Raw genomic sequence first — 19,793 nt, 5'->3', positions numbered from 1 at the left:
CACTGTATAGCTGATCCTACTAATTCCTAAATAATGCTTTTTCATTTGTTGACAAATAAGAACTGTTTCGTTCTCATCATTTGCAAATTTGTTATGGTAACAATTATATTTAGAGTTGGTAAAACCATAAAAAAAAAAAGATGAGATAGATGTGTTATATATCGTTGGAAAGATCTCAATTAGTAGAGAGCAAATTTATTTCACTCAGAGGCCAAACTGCAGTGAGTATTAGCGTATGAAATTCCCACTGACACACATAAATGTAATAAACAGGAGTGGCTTTTTGTCATGTTTCTCCTTATTACTTCCTGAAACATACATAGAACATAGACACTGACGTATCGTAACTTACAGCAGACTATCCTGATACAAACAAGCCCAAACACAACATAATATGATGAGCAGATTTTTAAATATTCTCCAAAGATTGCACACAGAAAGAAGATGCACAAAAGGGCGCTCAACACACATTGTGTGTTGTGTGTGTGTGCACGTGACCAAGGACTTTGTGAGTGTGTAACACACATCCACATATGTGCTTATCTAAAGGATTGGGATGCTCCTGAATACTTAATATTTCTAATCCATTTTAAGAACTTGTGAAATAAGAACTTGTGAACCATAAACATGAAATTGCTTATCTCTTATCCAAACGCCTCTCATTCTGTTACTTTAACTCGCCTCTAGCTAAACACAGAGCCTTAAATGATTTGTACAGTTTCTGGACACGTTTACTGTTACTGTAATTCTCACCACACAAAGACTCCCTCACAGCAACATGAATCTGTCTGTTTTAACTGTAATGTAATTTAGCCCAGCACTTTTAATAGACAGGGCCTGCAATTGATTTACTGCTGCACTCAACCTCCTCTCCAGTTCATGATTATCTGTGCTGAGCTACTTTTGACTTTGTTTGAAGAGGCCGTTTTACATAATGTGATAAAGACATGATCATGACTGTCCCATGCTTGTTTCGAAACCATCCGGTTTTCATTGTTGTAACAAGCTTTTTTGTCTTTAAGATAAAAGATGGTTCACTCAAAAATGAAAATGTTGTCACCAGTTACTTATCCCCACATTGTTACAAACCTGTATAACTTTGAAGTCTTTTGTGGAACACAAAAGGAGATGTTTGACAGAATGTTAGCCTCACTCACCATTCACTTTTATTGAAGAAAAGATACAATGAAAGTGAATGGTGACTGAGACTAACATACTGCCTAACATCTTCTCTTGTGTTCCACTGAAGAAAGTAAGTCATACGGGTTTGGAACAACTTGACGGCTTCGAAATAACAGAATTTTGGGTGAACTGTCTCTTAAAGTCTTAAACATAAAGAATTGTAAATGAGACTTTCCACAGACATAGACTTGGTGGCCATTCAGATCGAACACATTCTTGCTTAAAAAAAAAGGTGCAGCGCAACAAACAGAAAGGAATGCAAGTTTTCCAAGATGCGTTTTTAAAAGTTGAAGCTCTTTTAACTTTGATGTACGAGACACTAAAATAAAAACAGTGAGACACAGCTCAACAGTCAAATGAGTCCGTCTAGCGCATACTGTATTTACATAGAAAAACATTTTAAAAACAATGCAGACGGACACGATAACATGTTTATGTGAATGACCCCTAAGCCTGTCTGGAATGCTCCAAACACTGACAAGTGGAGTAATCCAATCAGTAAACATTCAGCACTTTTCAGAAATATCAGCACTTTTGGAATGCCCCTTGTCTTATCAAAATTGAAGAACGAAACTAACTGTTGTGAAATTTTGTTTTATTATGTTTTTTGTTTTTTTTATGTGTTGTGTGTGTGCAGATTCCAAGCGGTGCGTAAGAAGTTCATCACAGAGCTGAAGGAACTGAGGCAGAAAGAGCAAAGTCCTCATGTGGTGCAGAGCATCATTAGCCTCATCATGGGCATGAAGTTCTTCAGAGTCAAAATGTACCCCGTCGAAGACTTTGAGGCTTCTTTCCAGTTCATGCAGGTCCAGACACATAAGCTGACACACACATTCTTTTGGGTTTGTAATGAGCTGCTGAGGTTTGGTGTTTCATGATGTTTGTGCAAGTGTCCGCTGAAAAGGATGTCTTTTAAAGGAATAGTTCACCCAAAACTGAAAATTCTGCCATTTTCATACCTTCACGTCATTCCAAACCTGTATGCCGACTTCTGAAGCCATACGATGGTTTTGTGTGATGAACAGACTTAAATTCAAGTCATTATTTACTCTCAAATAAAATAATTTATGCAAATCATTATGCAGCTTGATAGCCCTTAGTCACTATGAACTGTCATTGTTTGAAAAAGAGCTCTGTAAAGATTTATCAAAATTCTCATTTTGTGTTCCACAGGAAACCTCTGAAACAGCATACGGGTTTGGAATAGGGAAGGGCATTTCGAGTCATTTTGTATTCGAGTATTCTAACACAAAAAATAATAACAAGTAATCAGTTACTTGAAATTTAGAATATAAGTTCAAACTTCTACCTTTGAACCTGTTTTTTTTAATGGAAAAAATGAGCACTGTGCATATAAACAACATCTAAATTCCAAAACGAAAAAAAATAAAATAAAAATAAAATCACCTTTAAAAAAATTTTTTTAAAGGAATAGTTCACCCAAAAATGAAAATTCTCTTATCATTTACTCACCATCATGGCATTCCAGATGTGTATGACTTTCTTTCATCTGCTGAAATCAAATGAAGATTTTAAGAATAATTTCTCAGCTCTTTTGGTCCATACAATGCAAGTGAATAGGTGCCAACATTTTGAAGCTCAAAAAAGGCATAAGGCAGCATAAAAGTAATCCATAAGACTCCAGTGGTTAAATCAATGTCTTCAGTAGCGATATGATAGGTGTGAGTGAGAAACAGATAATTTTCACATTCTTCTTGTGTTTTTGTTTCTTCATGCATATCGCTCCCCTTTATGCTGCCTTTATGTGCTTTTTGGAGCATCAACATTTTGGCACACATTCACTTGCATTGTAAGGACCTACAGAGCTGAAATATTCTTCTAAAAATCTTTGTTTGTGTTCAGCTGATGAAAGAAAGGCATACACATCTGGGATGGCATGAGGGCGAGTAAATGAGAGAATTTCATTTTTGGGTGAACTATCCCTTTTAAAACGTCATTCATCCAAAGCACCAACCAATGCATTTGATTGATTTGTAATGGCAAAATTTAGGTGATAGCAGTTTCATTGTTGTCCATGTCAGGCACAGGCACAAAGGAAAATTAAATTGCATTATTCGAGTAGTGTTTTTAATTGTCGAATATTTAAAGCTGAATGAGTACTCAATTAATCAATTACACATGCACATCCCTAGTTTGGAACAACAGAATTTAAATTTTTCAGTGAACTATTCCTTTAATATTGGACACTGGTGTTACATCATCACTGTGTTTTGGGGTCAATAAATTTGTGAGTCTTGCCACCTCAATTGTCAGTCAGACAGTGCTGCTTATGTTTTATTTGTGAGCTCTCTGTAGTCATGCCTCATAAAATCTCTTGAGTAACAGTTTCAATGTGTCGGCCCTGCCTTTGCCAAAAGGACTGTGTGGAGCAATATCTTTACATCAAGCCTGTTATAGGCCATAAAATCCTGCACTCAATATGTGCTGCGTTTAACAAGCACCATAATCCAGAGATTTTTATTGAGCTAGTAGCCACAAAGAGATGCTGTATTTTTTTTTAGCCCTCATATCTTTCCAGCCACTGTGTGTGCGCATGTTTTACAACAGGTTTAATAGTGTCACATCCTTTTTAATTATGAATACTGTAAATTTACGCATTTCTCCGAAGTTATTTCTGCTAAGATTTGCATGTAATTGATTAAATGTCTTGTTTTTGTGTGTATGTGCTGCTGAGACAGGAATGTGCTCAGTATTTCCTAGAGGTGAAGGATAAAGATATCAAACATGCACTGGCTGGCTTGTTTGTTGAGATCCTCATCCCTGTAGCTGCTGTAAGTACTTCAGAAATCTCCATTCCTACATATCATATTGTATCATTCATACTTGTGCTCTAATCTTTCTTTTTAGCTAGATTTCACATGTATAAGGCAAGAATTTGTTTATATGCATTCTGGCTAAATTGCAATAGTCTGATTTTAAGTAGCCCGATATCTCAAAATTGCAACAGAAAATGCTGAACATTTCACAACTTGCACCAGTTCAGATCAGTGCGTTAGTACACAAATCAGTTAACAGGCTCAATGACTCTTCTTCACCGTCATGATTGTACATGTCCTCCAGAGGTTTGAGGTGGAGCTTGTGGAATTAGTTGCTACAGAAACACAATTTAAAATACTGTATATTCTGTTTTGCTTTAAAGACAAGATGAACCGCAGCTGATCTCTGAGTGATTTGTGTGATGTTGTGTTTAGTTCAGCACTAGGATTCGTACTGTATGTTTAAGCTTGTGTATGTTGGGTAGGCGGTGAAGAATGAAGTGAATGTGCCCTGCCTGAAGAACTTCGTGGAGATGCTCTACCAGACCACCTTTGACCTCAGCTCAAGAAAGAAGCACTCACTGGTACAGTCTTTCCTGCTTAAATGTGCACTTTCCCACAGTACTCTGTAGTCTAGTTCATTCTCCCACACAACAGGCCTGTATTTGCCTGAATTCAATACCCCTATAGGATTGTCCTAAGTACCTGTGCCTTGGTACCAAGTCGACACTAAAATAAAATAAAAAAATGTAATGATACCAATGTCTTTCTATGGTATCAGTAGTACAGTGCACTGACTCATGCTTGAATGACAGGCAGCTGCTTTCACACACTCATGCTCATGCATATTTGTTAGCATGCTTTATGAAAAGCGTTCATTCTTCGCTATAATACGGCTCTGTGCGTGAACGATCAAATACGTTTCTTGGTTAAAATGCCCATTTGGTGAGGTATTACTGTAAAAACAGTCTGTTATGTCTCAAGTGAATGTGCAGGCAGGACCAAAAAAACAAAAAATCATATCACAATATAAGATCTGTGTATTAGGCCTTGCAATAGAAATGCAGCAAATGTTGCAGAATGCAACAGTCTGGATCCTGAAATAAAAATCCCATTAATTGTATTCATAGACTAATTGATTTTCAGCGGTAACTTCTAAACCTTTAAAGACAGACCTACCGTGAGCTCCGAGGTTGTTCATCGATGGTATATGGTTCAGCTGAAGCCATCAGACTGTGTTATTTAAACTTCTTTGTTTAAAAATCATGTTTGATAGCGGAATTCCAACAATTACATTACCCAAGGTCCAGCAGAGAAAGCTTCACCAATCAGAGAACCGCGGCAACAAAGCCTGTGAAACAAGCCCTGGAGTGACCGCCCACTCCCTTGACACACTGTGAATGACACAATCGAGACGATCTCCCTTCACCCTTAAACTATTTATATATTTGTACATATTGGAATATTTTGCAATAAACTTAAAATAGATCGTTTTTATACTTATAATCAACAACCTAATATCAATAATTGTATATAATCCCATCGTTTTTTTTATTCAATTACGTAATTCGGAATGCTTTATGTGTTCATGGGATTGTGGTTCGTGCCCTTGTGAAAGACGGTAAGTACACAGTCTTGTACCTTTGTCTTTTTGTCCAATTTTCGAATACTTTTTTGCCTCATAGCAAAGTTTTATCATGTTGTAATTCAGCTTGGTTTGGTTTATGGCTTACAACCCTTTTATGGAGGATTTTATGAAATGCCATGCAAAAAATGAATAGGAAAAATACTTCTATGTTCTATAGACCTGCGACTGTCTTTTATGTTGTTAATATTATTCAATCAAACGCTCTTAATTTACTACTTGATTCTTTATTACGGTATGTTTATTTGAATATAAGCAATGTTTAAGTGAGAAACCCTTTAAGGTAATATTTTGTTTTAATTTAATTTGTTAATATTTGTATTCATATTTAACTTTATAAATAAAACTGTCGTTAGCTAGTTTCTGCTGTGATCATCGAAATTTCCATTGATAATCATGAATTTTCACTGGTATTGATATTGACTACTAAAATTTTGGTATTGTGACAAACCTTCTACCATATGTTACACATATTTATTTATTTTATTTTTGACCTACTATTTCTTTATACCTTTTTCTACTTTTCTACTTTCCAGGCATTGTATCCCTTGGTAACGTGTCTGCTGTGTGTTAGTCAGAAGCAGTTCTTCCTCAATAACTGGCACATCTTCCTTCAGAACTGCCTTTCACACCTAAAGGTATGTGTGCTTTCAGTGCACTGAAAACTGAGATGAGTTGAAGAGATGATTGCCTTATAGAAAGTGCCGTACAGTGAGAAATCCACTGGAGCTGACACAGTTTTCACAGTTTTGCAACATGGAAAATGTAACAAATACAAAAAAGTGGGTATAAATCCTACATTTGTATAAAAGTTTGGATGGGTGTATGATGTTGCTCTATACAGATTCTAGAGTCAGGTTGGGTGATTTCTAATTAAAGCTGAAGTATGTAACTTCTTTTAGTGTTAAAATTCTTTATTCAATCCCAGCTTAGTATACAGAGACAACTATAAGTAAACCATTCAGAGGTTAATTTTCTCAAAAACTGTGTTTGTTTAGAGCGACCCACTTAGACCACCCCAACAACATTACTTAATCAGTGGCTTGAGTTTGGGGCGGGACTATCTGACGCTTTGAACAATAGCAGACATGGGGCGTATTTGGAAAGCTGTTTTGAAAACCGTTCATTTGAAAATGTTTGCAATACCATTTGCTGGCGCTTGTGTCACAGAAATTACAAACTTCAGCTTTAAGATGCAAATTCACCTTGTAAAGGGGTTGGTTAGGTTACATCAATTGATAAAATGGTGTAGTATTACGGACTACTCTTGTTTGTACATACATTGCCTGATGCTTATAGAAATTCATAATCCACTCTTTGCTAAATCAAACCTCAGAAACCTGTGTATTTGTGTTCGTATCTATGTTCTTTTTCAATCTCTACGTTTATGTGCACAGTTCTAATCAAGCTACAGCGGGTTTTTGCTTAGTTGAGCTACAGTTTTTATGACATTATAAAAAGATGAGTTATCTTTTTAGTCTGACTGAAATCAAACTTTTAAAGTGCATGTAAACGTACTGACTGTCACTGGTACAACTACCAGGATTTGATCCTTTTTTTGGTCTTAACTCCCCTTTCAAAATTATTGATTTTACCTCCAATCTTTGCAACTTTATCATGTGAATCTTGTGGATTGATCCGTGAAGCGTTTGGGGTATTTGACTCCTGATGAGTCGATACGGTGGTGGTGATTCTATGAATGTGTGATCAAATGTATACACCTCCTTGAGGTATCAGTTAAATTCTTTTCAAGCCATTTATCAGATCAGAAATGGACTTAGTTTGAGTAATTGAACTGTAGTGTGAATGTTATACCTAATCAACTTTTCGGTTCAGTTGAGCAACTGAGGAAAAGAAGTGAAATTTTTATCTCAGTGGTCTAGTGTGATGTGTTAAGCCCATTTAGGCCAGATTTATGGGATTTGTAGTCTCCGTGGTGGACATTTTCTCTCCTGATCGATCCATGGACTTCTGCTTGTCTGTCTGCTCCCATGTCTGTTCTAACCCTGCTTTAGTTTGTCTTTCCTGGCCAGCAGACTTTAGTCAGATTAGATGCCATATTTAGTATTTATTTTGATGAAAACTAAATCAAGGCTGTGAGGGATGTCGTACTGTTGTGTATCGATCAACGAAACATTAACAATACTTTAATGCTTGTGTTTAATATTTTTTGTTTACTAGAAACTTTTGAAAAGACAGATTATTATTTTTTTGCCTATGTGAATAATCGATGCCCAGGTAAACAACAGTGTTACATATTGACCAGATTGCACTTCCAAACTTGACAGCCACTTATTTGTTTGCATCAAATGAAATGCAATGAAATAAATCAGATTTGCATCAATCTAAATATGACGTCTGCCTTTGGACAAAGGTCCATATGGACCTTTATCAGAGTAGACGCCATAGTTAGTTTGACGTGACTAAAATCGAGGTTGTGGACATGCGAGGGATAGACGTCCACTCAGTGGATTGAACTATGGTAGCCATTTCAGGTAAAAAAGAATTTCGCCTTTAAAAGTGCTTCTCGAGACACCTGCGTTCTGTTCTATTTGTTGTGCTGCATCTAGCTTCTCTTAGTGCAAGAACATGTTCGGTCTGAACGGCCCCCAAGAAAAACCTATTGAATGGATTATACATCTATCCCACACAGCCTCATTTGTGTAAATAAAATAAAGCCTCTTCCCCTGTTCCTGAATAAGGTCTTTTCTGACTAAAGTCTTTACAATATCAGTCTTTTGCTTATTATCTAGTCACACCCACTAATCTTGCCTCACATTTATTTAAGTTCTTCTGTTTGTCCGCTCACCCAACATCACCTATATATAATTTCAAATTAAGATTGTTTAAAAAATCTCAATAGAACAATTTGTTTTATGGGACATTTTTATTCCTTAGAGAGGTATGGATAAATGTTGAAATACTTGTGCAATTTCTGTAGAGAATTTGACACTTAAGTATTATATCCTATACACCCTGCACTTTTGTTTTGCATGTTGTACATAGCTGAAGCTTTGTTTTATTCTTCAAGTTTGTCTTTTTCTAACCTGCATGTCTTCCCCACCACCATCACCCTGTCTCTTGTCATGTTTTTGTTTCTCTTGCACGTTTATTGGCTCCAGATGCCGTCAAACAACAGCATCCGTAAGCAGATTGAGACCCTACAGGTGAGTTTCCATGGATACCTCAAGGGAGCTAGCCCTTCCTCTGAAAGGTCACATGATTGACCTGTGTTCCACATGGCCTTGTTCGGCTGGTCTCCACTTCCTGAGTCATTGGTTTCTGACTTGCACAGAAGACAAATTGCTAAATAGATTCTGTACTGTCCTGCTCCCCACAAGAATGTACACAGGAACTCAATTTCTCAGAAAACCACCAAAGCCAAATATGTAGACTTTGTCACAACCATGATCTTCTAATCTAGTGCTTTCATGGCTACTAATTGTTCTAAACGATTAGTTCTCAAGAGAAGTAGTCGACTATTTGGCAGGTCAATGTTTACCTTATGAAAATGAAAATGCACTGGTAGCTTTGTTGATGGAGAGTATGTGGACAGAATATCCGTGCAGCAGAGATGATGCGGATGAGAAATGAAAGCATGCATATCTCCATTGCCACATTCATGCTGTATGCACAAATCGCACAAAAAAACATCTGCCTTTGGTTGATCCCTGATTAATTTGAGGGCAGTTTCAGTTAGGGCTGTTCGCAAGAATTTTGTTGTTTTTGTTTTAATGTGAACACTCCAAATGTGTTTTCACTTATATAAATCATTGAAGTAAATAAAATTAGTTACATAAAAACACTATAAACACATTTTGTTAAACATTATACTATATTCAATTTAATGGAATTTTGTTACGAAAAAATATATTGAGTGTATACAGTATTTGCATGCAAACATACTTGCAGGCTAGCTCCACAACATTCATTTTTAATTCACAGTCTCAGTATTGTAACAGAGCTTTTTCCGAAGCGCTTTCGCAGTGTAGTGCACCTCAATATCTTCGTTAAAGTAGCAATATGTAACATTGACATCAAGCGTTTAAAATGGGTACTGCAGTCCAAATTCAAAATATTGGAGAGGGTTGTCTCCCCCGCCCCCTCCTTCCCAGACTTGAAGCTCACTTAGGTTGCCAGGTTGAGGACACGCAACAGGAATGAGCAAACTGATAATGGCAAGCGACGAGCTTTACACTGTAAGTTGATCAGCTAATGTATATATGTTTGCAATGTTTTTATTGTTTGCAAATTATAAACCAGCTCATGTGGATTTTTTATAACTCTGTCAATGTTAGCTAGATGTATTGTTGGCTTCTATGGCTGCAGTGCACTGTGTTTGCCCGCTAACTTATTTCAAATCTGGCAATCCGGGGTGTCGAAATACTATTGTGATGTGGGCAGAGGGCGGAATCCCACAGGCCAAAACACAAACAGAAATTCCGGCCCGGAACGGACATTTCAAAGTAGAATATACTGGTTGTAATATTGTTTTCGGAGAAGCCAGAATTTCAACTTGGCGTGTTTCCTAAATCTTTGATAACATATTATGATAATTTTATGCTTTAGTACAGTAAATATATTACATATTGCATCTTTAAGGTCAGTTTGTGGATCGAAGAAATTGCCTCCTGTCGCCATATAGAACAAGTGCAACTGAACTGCAACTGTCGTTTACATCTTGTCGACATAGTGGCAGTGCTAATCGACTAGTCAAGTAGTTGGGGAAACAACTACTATGATCTTCCTGCATAGAAGTTTGACATTTTAAATGTACCTGTAGGCTCTTTGTCCAGCAAGAAAATATACTCTATACCAGACGCTGTTGGATTTTATCTGTGGGCTTTTGTTTTTAAGATGTAGTGACTCTAGAAATTAGTTCTATCTAATTTACTCTAGAAATATCCTACACATTGTGCTCTTATGCTTTGTTGATTTTAGCTCAAACGCATGGTCATATCGCCCCCTCTGGCAAGTGCTGGTCATTTCACCCTGTACTGCTTAAGGCTCTCTGGTGCAGCCCTATTAGCCGTGAGTGAGTGTGTGAGATAGACACTGATTTCCAGAAAGAGCGTCCGTGACACGATTTGGACAATCTGTGATGTGTTAATCAGATTCATTAGCACAGATTTTTTATGAATCCCCTTTCATTATCCATTGCCACTAAAGAGATGATTTATGAGTCATCTTAATGTGCATCAGTGTAGTTAAAGCAGAAATTACAGCTCTTATTGGTTTGTGAGTCCAGTGTGTCATATTCCTCATTAGCTCAGCTGTGATTACCTCTGTCACGAGCAGCAATCAAACTACTGATCACCCATCATGATACAGATGAAGCAGCAGCTCTTTATGACTGAATTTGGCATGGATATTTCCATTTTTGTTTGAATCTTATTTAGATTGTTGCCTTTGGAGGGCATCTTTACTTGCCTGCTTAAGGGTTGTGAGGCACTATTCATTGTAAAGGGTTGGAATAATCTAAAATTGTCATTGTTCAGGTGAATGCCAATTTGATTTCTGATATGTAACTTTGATAAATAGGCATACTGTAAGTATAACATTAACCCTAAGTTGTTTTATGTCATTAGGTCCATCATATGCATTAAATTGATCTTTTTGAGTAAGTGGGTTTTGTTTCAAGGGCTTGTGCCATGGTTTTCTCTGTTATCTGAATGTTGTGTATATTCCCTGACTTTTTGGTGCCCTTCATTCTAGAACAAAGACCCTAAAATGTCTCGTGTAGCACTGGAGTCTCTGTACAGGCTGCTTTGGGTTTACATCATCAGGATTAAGTGTGAGAGCAACACAACCACACAAAGGTATGATACACACCCTTATACATACACATGTAAGACACACAACTCTCAATCACACAGATATACAAATATACAGTAGTCACATAGAGTACAAATGTATTAATCTAAAAAAATAGCTTTTCCCAGAACTAACTTTTAGGAGGCATTTTTGCAATGACTTTTTACCAACTGGTCCTAAGGTGATTTTTAGTGGACTTATGAAGGCAGTTTAACTATAGACATGTTCCACATATTTTGCACACTCAGAAAGTGTCCAAATACATTTTTTTTAAGAACTTGAAACCTAACCAACTTTTTTTTTTTTGTAAAATATTTTGCTAACTGTTTTTTGTTATCCTAATTAAACAAATGCCACTTTATATTTCTTATATATTGCAATGCAAATTAATTTCTATTCAAATACTGTATATTCCTATTTGTCAAATGCCCATGCAAACCCACACACATATTTAAGAATACATGCACTCAACTACAGACATACCAAAGTCCTCTTTTACTCTCACACATTTATGACGTGTTTCTCACATCAGTTCTTATAAATAAAATTGGGGGAAGTAAACCTAAACCTTGTACATCTGTTAAAATTTCTCTCACACAGTCTTAACTAGTTCAATGGCTTTTTGAAGAAAACTGCTTAAAATGCAAAATGTTATGTTTTTGGTTATGAATGTAACACCTCACACCATCCCTTTTACTTCACAGTCGTCTCCTCAGTATTGTAACAGCACTTTTCCCGAAGGGCTCTCGTAGTGTGGTGCCCAGGGACACGCCCCTCAACATCTTCGTTAAGATCATTCAGTTTATTGCTCAGGTAAAAATCCACTCCCAAGATTCAAAACACAGTTTAGAAGAGCTTGTCTCTTTTTAATTCCAGTAAGAATTGTTCGAGTTTCCATTAAAGCCACAGTGTATAATTTTTGTGCCACTAGCATCACAAAAAAAAAGTTTTCAGAACTTTTCTGTCTACTTTCTACTGTTCTGTGATAAAGGCAAACACCCCATAAGTTAAATAAAAAAAGAGTAATGAACATTTGGGAATGTGGTTCTGTTACATTCCTCCTGACCACCAGAGACGGTGTTACAGTAATGGATGGATGATCGCAGTGCCAGCCAGATAAGTCGAAAAAGTATACCAACGAAGTCACGTAGTGACATATTCCGAGCTGAAGGAGTATAATCCACTGCAGCTTGGCACCCAGCCTCTTTCGCTTTTTCGCCTTCGGATTAGGTCACATAGTGTTCATCGCATCGCCTAGTACAGCTTTTTTTCTCGGAGCAGCGAAGACTTGTCTCTCCAAGCTGTGACAATACAGTTTTGATATGGATTGGTTTGTTCTCTACAGACTTTGATCAGTGAGGTTTTTTTTAATTATTATTCATTCAGAGCTCATTTTATATCGTTGATGTCCCTGTGCCTCTTGGTTCTATCTGGGGTGGTGTCATCCGTGCTTTGGGCTAGGTTCCCCTTTAGCCCATATCTTTGTTAGTGTATTACTATCTATTGAATTAACGAGCCGTTGGATTTGAGCTGCCGTGTTCGCGTTTATCATGCATTTCCCCCGCTATTTTGTGTGTTTATTTTTCTTTCTCTTTATGCCTGTCGGTCCTATCCGTGGGTGTGATTGAGCCAATTACGCGGTACTATTGCTCTGGTATCCTTCCTCCACCATTGGATTCGAGCTGCCATGTTCGAGTTTATCGTGCATTTTTCCCGCTATTTGTGTGTTTCTTTTTCTTTACGTCTGTCAGTCCTATCCGTGGGTGTGATGAGCCAACTACGCGGTACTATCGCTCTGGTATCCTTCCTCCACAGATCATCATGGTTCATCCGGAGGTTGTGATGCGTTTGTATATAACAATCACTCCTTGCGGTTCTATCCGAAGGGCTACTTGACAGTCGAAATGGCTTACAGCTCAAATTCTCCTGCCTATCCCCTCCTAATGAGCTCCTTCCTGATGATGGGCTTGATCGCTGCCCATCATGCCTGGGCCTTCAACACCTGCGTGAAGCACTTACGGATCTGTGCCCGCACTGTAGCTTGCTGCCTTTGTCTGAGAGACAGTTGCATTTGGCTGATCTTCCCACAACCAGGAAGCTAATCTTGTACAACCGGAACCGGTTTCACAGCAGGGACCTCAAAAGCGCGTGCCTCTGCAGCTGCTGGCACACCTCCGGCTAAGAAAAGATCCAGTTATTAAGGCAGTCGTTTGGCAGAGCATCTGTTGTTAAAAAAAGGTTGCTGGCCTTTCCTCAGATATGGCAGAGATGAAGCAATTCCTGCAGTCCCTTCAACCAGCAGGCTTGGTCTCTACAGCTACTATGGGCTCCACTGAGGATGTTTAATCACGTTTATCAAATGTAGAGGTTACCGCCTCTCCTTATCTTTCTCATAGCTCCCACCTTTACACTATGTCCATGTGTGCTTGTGATACACAATTTCAGCAGCACCTTGGCTCTGTAACTGCCGGGTTTGATGATCCGCAGGACGTGCCAGCAGCATCCAACTTGGGTGGCTCTGGAGGCTCACACCATTCTTCAAGGACTGTTCCACCTCCGGTGGATGACACATTGACAGTGCTTCAGATGGCAGTGGCTCGTCTTGGACTTGATGAGTGCCCTATGCCCATCCTGTTCAGTCCAATGTGTTCTTTCACAAGTCTTTACCTACTTTTACTATGCCTGCATGTAAAGACTTGTGGCAGAATTTTCTAGTGCCCTGAAAGGGTCAGGGATGGCCAATAGATCCAAAACTGCACATACCTTAGCTTTTATGGCTGAGGCTGAGTCCATTGGGGTGCGAAATGTGCCAGTCACGGCCTTGGTGGTGTCTCCGGATTAAGCATTGCGAGGGAATGTCTGATGCCCTATTGCCCAGTGTGACCGCATGGATTCTTTTCTCAAGAAAGAATACAAGTCTGTTGCCTATATCAGTCATGCCGAAAACACTATCTGCCAACTGATTCTTGCAGCCACTAGCTCTTTAGAGTCTGTTGAAGTGGACTCCTCTGTTCCACAATTCTTGGAGACAGCCTTGCTGGCTATGGGTCACATGACACGAGAACTGGTCTCTCTCACTGTGACGCTTCTAACAGCTCGTCGGCAGGTACGACTCACTCAGGTCAGATTACCAGAGGACTGCAAAAGGACCTTGATGGATCTACCCATATTTCCCAGACATCTTTTTGGTCCAAACGTCTCTGAAGTTTTGGAAAAGCGTGTGAAGCTGTCCACGACTGCCCAGAAAATAACATGTGCAACATGCCCCAAATTTCAGGGTCCAACTACGCCTGCTCATTATTGTTACACGCCTACACAGCTACGCTCCCGACAAATTCCCACCAACCAGCCTCACACCCAGCAGATATTTCATGGCTCTAAAGATGTCCAAGCACATCATACCCAGGGTAGCCCCACTTCCCTCTGTACCACATCAGCACTTCCACCCTGGAGGTGATCCTGCATCAGTCCATTTGAGCTGTGTTCTTTCCAACCAACAGCGCTTGAGTCCAATGATGATGAACTTTTTCTTTCCTTATGCCCCATGCAGGCTTTGAGATGTTACGTAGAGGCTACTGCACAGTGGAAACAGTCTGATCAGTTGTTTGTCTGTTTTGGGGGCATTAAAATGGGCACCCCTCTATCCAAACTGAGGTGTCACGTGGGTTGTGGAGGTCATCACCATGGCATACAAGAAGACTCAATGACCCTTGCCAGAGACAGTTACTTGCCATTCCACCAGGGCGGTCTCCTCTTCATGGACTGCCTTCAGGAGTGTTTCCCTCATTGACATTTGTGCTGCGGCCACCTGGTCCTCCCCATGCACTTTCGCAAGATTCTACAACGTCAATGTTGCCTCATGCCATGATGTGAGCTCAGCTGTTCTCTGGTGATAACCCCTGCTGTCTGGTGAGTCAGTGACTTTGTTGGTATTGGTTATCCATTACTGTAACACCATCTCTGGTGGTCAGGAGGAATGTAACAGAATGCATAGTTCTGTAAATTCCGGATGACCGCCAGAGCTCCTGGTCACTCAGAATGTGCGACAGTGCTCCGAGGCTGGGTGCCGAGCTGCAGTGGCTTATATTCCCTCATCTCGGTTTACGTCACTATGTGACTTCATTGGTATGCTTTTTCGACTGGCACTGTGATCATCCATCCATTACTGTAACACCATCTCTGGCGGTCATCTGGAATTTACAGAACTATGGTTACATATGTAACCAGCGTTTTGGTTAATTGTTTTGGCTTTATTAAGTAACTGTGTGTGTGTGTGTGTTTTTTTGTTTTTTTTCGCTCTCTGTAGGAAAGGCTGGACTTTGCCATGAAAGAGATCATCTATGACCTGCTGTGTGTGGGCAAGTCCCACAAGACCTTCACCATTAATCCAGAGGTGTGGGAAGACACATCCATGAAGATTTTCACTGCTCTTCTTTATAATGTGCACTGAAGAATCATAGAAGCTAGTGATCTCTCTGTCTGTCTTTCTCAGAGGATGAATATTGGTCTGCGGGCCTTCCTGGTGATAGCCGACAGCCTGCAACAGAAAGATGGCGAGCCTCCCATGCCCACTACAGGCGTTACCTTACCCTCAGGCAACACACTCCGGGTCAAAAAGATCTTCCTCAACACCACCCTCACAGACGAGGAAGCCAAGGTCATCGGTACGGACCTTACAACTTCTTTCAGAGCTCCCCTAATGAGAATGACCAATAAAGCAATAGTTCACCTTAAAATGAAAATGTTGTCGTCACTCTCATGTCATTCTAAACCTGTATGCTGTTATTTTCTGCTTGCAACACAAAAGGAGAAATTTCACATTCCTCATTCCAATAAAGTGAAAGTTCATAGTCACCACAACTTCAAGCTTGAATCAAGAACCAGAACAGTCTTATTTAACAGTCTGAATTAACTAATTCATTGAAACAAACCAGCTCAAAATAACTATTCTCTACTCACGACTCAAACAACGGGTTTGTGAGTTAAATGGATAGTTCACCCTAAAATGAAAATTCTGTCATTGTTTACTCACCCTCATGCTTTCCCAGATGTGTATGGCTTTCTTTCTTCTGCAGAACACAAATGAAGATTTTTAGAAGAATATTTCAGCTCTGTAGGTCCTCACAATGCAAGTAAATGGTGACCAGAACTTTGAAGTGCTAAAAGAGACATAAAAGCAGCATTAAAGTTATCCAGATGACTCCAGAGGTTAAATCAATGTCTTCAGAAGCAGTATGATAGGTGTGGGTGAGAAACATATATTTTTAAGTCCTTTTTTATTGAAAATCTACACTTTCACTTCGACATTCTGGTGTGGAAGTGACTTTCACATTCGACCACCTACTGGTTGGGGCTGTCAAAGGTGGAGAGTGATAATTAAAAAAAAGACTTAAATATTGATCTGTTTCTCACCCACACCTATCATATCTCTTCAGAAGGTATGGACTTAACCACTCGAGTCATATGGATTACTTTCATGCTGCCTTCATGTATTTTTTGGACCTTCTGAGTTCTGGTCACCATTCACATGCATTGTATGGACCTACAGAGCTGAAATATTCTTCTAAAAGTCTTCATTTGTATTCTGCTGAAGAAAATAAGTCACATCTAGGTGGCATGAGGGTGAGTAAATGATGAGAGAATTTTCATTTTTGGGTGAACTATTCCTAATTCATATTCCTCTTTAAAGTCGGTCCATACCCCACAGCATTTTTAATTTTGGATTAGTTGTAGGGTTTTTTTTTTTAATGTAATGTAGATTCCTTGAGGAATGTACTACTGATCATTCTGTCCTTTTAAAACATTCAGCAAACCACCTCATTGAGCTTTAAGCATAAATGAAACTGTGGCTTCCTGCCAGTACCTTAGAAGTTTTGTGTTTATTTTTAAGTGGAAAAGTTTGAAATATTCTGTGAATGTCATTGTGGTCCATTCACTGCTGTTCATTTGTTATCTGTGGTCTTCTGGCATTGTCAGATCTCCTCAAATATTTATACTTGTCTTTTCACCGTCTTTCTCTATGGACTGTTTTTTGATAAGTTGCTTTGCTTTTCAAATGAAACGCATTGCTTGCCTGCCCATTAGTTCAGATTCTGTAGTTATGTTTTTATCTGGCCTCTTTGATAGTGGTTGAGGAAATCCCTTTGTTTGTAGACCATTTTAATATTTTTGTTTTGATTTCTGTTTGTGTCTGTGTAGGTATGTCTCTGTATTACCCTCAAGTCAGGAAGGCCCTGGATAACATCCTCAGGCACTTAGATAAAGAGGTGGGACGATCCATGAGCATGACCAACGTTCAGATGTCCAATAAAGAGCCAGAGGACATGATCACGTGAGTTTCATGACCATTTGTTGACATAAATATGATCTATGTAAATATTTGAAGCTGAAGTGGCAATTTCTAGAATTGCAAAAATAATGATAATTTCGTGAACACTCCCACCATCTGCTATTGGTCGGACAGATATATAGTCCTGCCCCTAAACTTACAGCAAAGGTTGAGCCAATGTTGCTTTGTTGGGCTGTACGGGATGCTCAGACAAACAGCAATGTTTCAATACCGCCACAGAACCATAATGTTTACACTTTTCTGAAATCAACTTGCAAATGGCCTACTTGTAGTTGTGTCTGCATATTTAGCCGAGAAAGTATTTTGACATTGAAAAAATTACACAATTCAAACTTTAAGATGCTATTAGTCTGTGTGAAAATGAATTTGTTGCCTACATGGCTTTCTTTATGTGTGTTATGCATCATAATTTTAAAATGTATGTGCTTGTACTGCTCTAGTGGGGAGCGTAAACCGAAGATTGATCTGTTCCGGACATGTGTAGCTGCCGTTCCCAGACTGATCCCAGATGGCATGAGCAGACAGGATCTCATTGAGCTACTGGCCAAGTAATGACCTCTGACCCTCACATCAGCCCTCATCCATCACTCTGTTGCTTGTAAAGGATGATTACATCAATACTTATTAATCATTCACAGTTCAGTAGAGAACTAGTCTACACTAGTATTAAATACTAATTTCCATATAGTCATGACTTCTTTTTGAAGTAGTAATGGCATGTGTTCTTGACTCATATATCACTGTGATACTCTGTTGACCTCTCTGTGGTTATTAGTGACGCATGAGAGATGCTGTTATGATGATGATCTTATATAGTGTTTATTTATTGCATTGAAATACAAAGGCTCCCTCTTTCTCCCATCCTTCCAGACTGACCATCCATATGGATGAGGAGTTGCGTGGTCTGGCGTTCACCACTCTGCAGGCTCTGATGGTGGATTTCCCAGACTGGAGAGAGGATGTGTTGTCTGGCTTTGTGTATTTCATTGTGAGGGAGGTGACTGATGTTCACCCAACTCTACTGGACAATGCTGTCAAGATGCTACTGCAGCTTATCATACAGTGGCGGCAGGCGATGCAGAGCAGCAACCGCAGCCATGATTCACAGGTGTGTTTGTGTGTCTCTATCAAGGAACCATTAAGTACACTACCAGTCAAAGGTTTGGACACACCTAATCATTCTTTATTATTACTATTTTCCACTTTTAAGAGCAATAGTAAAGTCATCAAAGCTATAAAATAGCACAAAAGAAAGTATGGGAATTTAGTGACCAAATCAAAACTACAGTTGAAGTTAGAAGTTTACATACACTAAGGTTTAAGTCATTAAAACTCTTTTTTTTTTTTTTTTTTTTTTTTCACCCAATTTGGAATGCCCAGTTCCCAGTGCGCTTTTTTTAAGTCCTCGTGGTCGTGTAGTGATTTTGGAGAAATTTCCTCTTGTCTGATGAAACAAAAATTTAACTGTTTGGCTGTAATGACCATCGTTATGTTTGGAGGAAAAATGGTGAGGCTTGCAAGCCGAAGAACTCTATCCCAGCTGTGAAGCATGGGGGTGGCAGCATCATTCTGTGGGGGTGCTTTGCTGCAGGAGGGAATGGTGCACTTCACAAAATAGATGGCATCATGAGGAAGGAAAATTATGTGGATATATTGAAGCAACATCTCAAGACATCAGCCAGGAAGTTAAAGCTCGGTCGCAAATGGGTCTTCCAAATGGACAGTGACCCCAAGCATACCTCCAAAGTTGTGGCAAAATGGCTTTTTGAATTTTCTCCCCAATTTGGAATGACCAATTCCCAATGAGCTCTAAGTCCTCGTGGTGGCGTAGTGACTCGCTCAATCCGGGTGGCGGAGGACGAATCTCAGTTGCCTCTGTGTCTGAGACGTCAATCCGTGCATCTTATCACGTGGCTTGTTGAGCACGTTACCACGGAGACGTAGCGCGTGTGGAGGCTTCACGTCCACCGAGGCATCCACGCACAACTCGCCACGCGCCCCACCGAGAGTGAACCACATTATAGCG

At 39.3% G+C, this 19,793-nt stretch overlaps 1 protein-coding gene across 10 annotated transcripts in view; it reads left to right on the top strand.

Moving 5' to 3' along the window:
- LOC127416514 (protein furry homolog-like) overlaps positions 1 to 19,793 on the top strand; it is a 209,248-nt gene that overhangs the window by 115,587 nt on the left and 73,868 nt on the right. For 6 of the 10 annotated variants that reach the window (XM_051655929.1, XM_051655930.1, XM_051655924.1 and 3 more), the window contains 12 exons: positions 1,820 to 1,988; positions 3,882 to 3,974; positions 4,445 to 4,543; positions 6,141 to 6,242; positions 8,727 to 8,771; positions 11,320 to 11,423; positions 12,123 to 12,231; positions 15,725 to 15,811; positions 15,911 to 16,082; positions 17,617 to 17,749; positions 18,208 to 18,315; positions 18,638 to 18,875. In XM_051655929.1, coding sequence (XP_051511889.1) covers positions 1,820 to 1,988; positions 3,882 to 3,974; positions 4,445 to 4,543; positions 6,141 to 6,242; positions 8,727 to 8,771; positions 11,320 to 11,423; positions 12,123 to 12,231; positions 15,725 to 15,811; positions 15,911 to 16,082; positions 17,617 to 17,749; positions 18,208 to 18,315; positions 18,638 to 18,875 — 1,459 coding nt within the window. Of the gene's footprint in view, positions 1 to 1,819; positions 1,989 to 3,881; positions 3,975 to 4,444; positions 4,544 to 6,140; positions 6,243 to 8,726; positions 8,772 to 11,207; positions 11,225 to 11,319; positions 11,424 to 12,122; positions 12,232 to 15,724; positions 15,812 to 15,910; positions 16,083 to 17,616; positions 17,750 to 18,207; positions 18,316 to 18,637; positions 18,876 to 19,793 lie in introns of those variants that run through there. The other 4 variants (XM_051655926.1, XM_051655933.1, XM_051655928.1 and 1 more) reach the window with 2 other exon arrangements.

This window comes from Myxocyprinus asiaticus, chromosome 25 (assembly GCF_019703515.2).
Source record: "Myxocyprinus asiaticus isolate MX2 ecotype Aquarium Trade chromosome 25, UBuf_Myxa_2, whole genome shotgun sequence".
Lineage (NCBI taxonomy): Eukaryota > Metazoa > Chordata > Actinopteri > Cypriniformes > Catostomidae > Myxocyprinus > Myxocyprinus asiaticus.
This window is presented reverse-complemented; position numbering and strand designations above follow the sequence as displayed.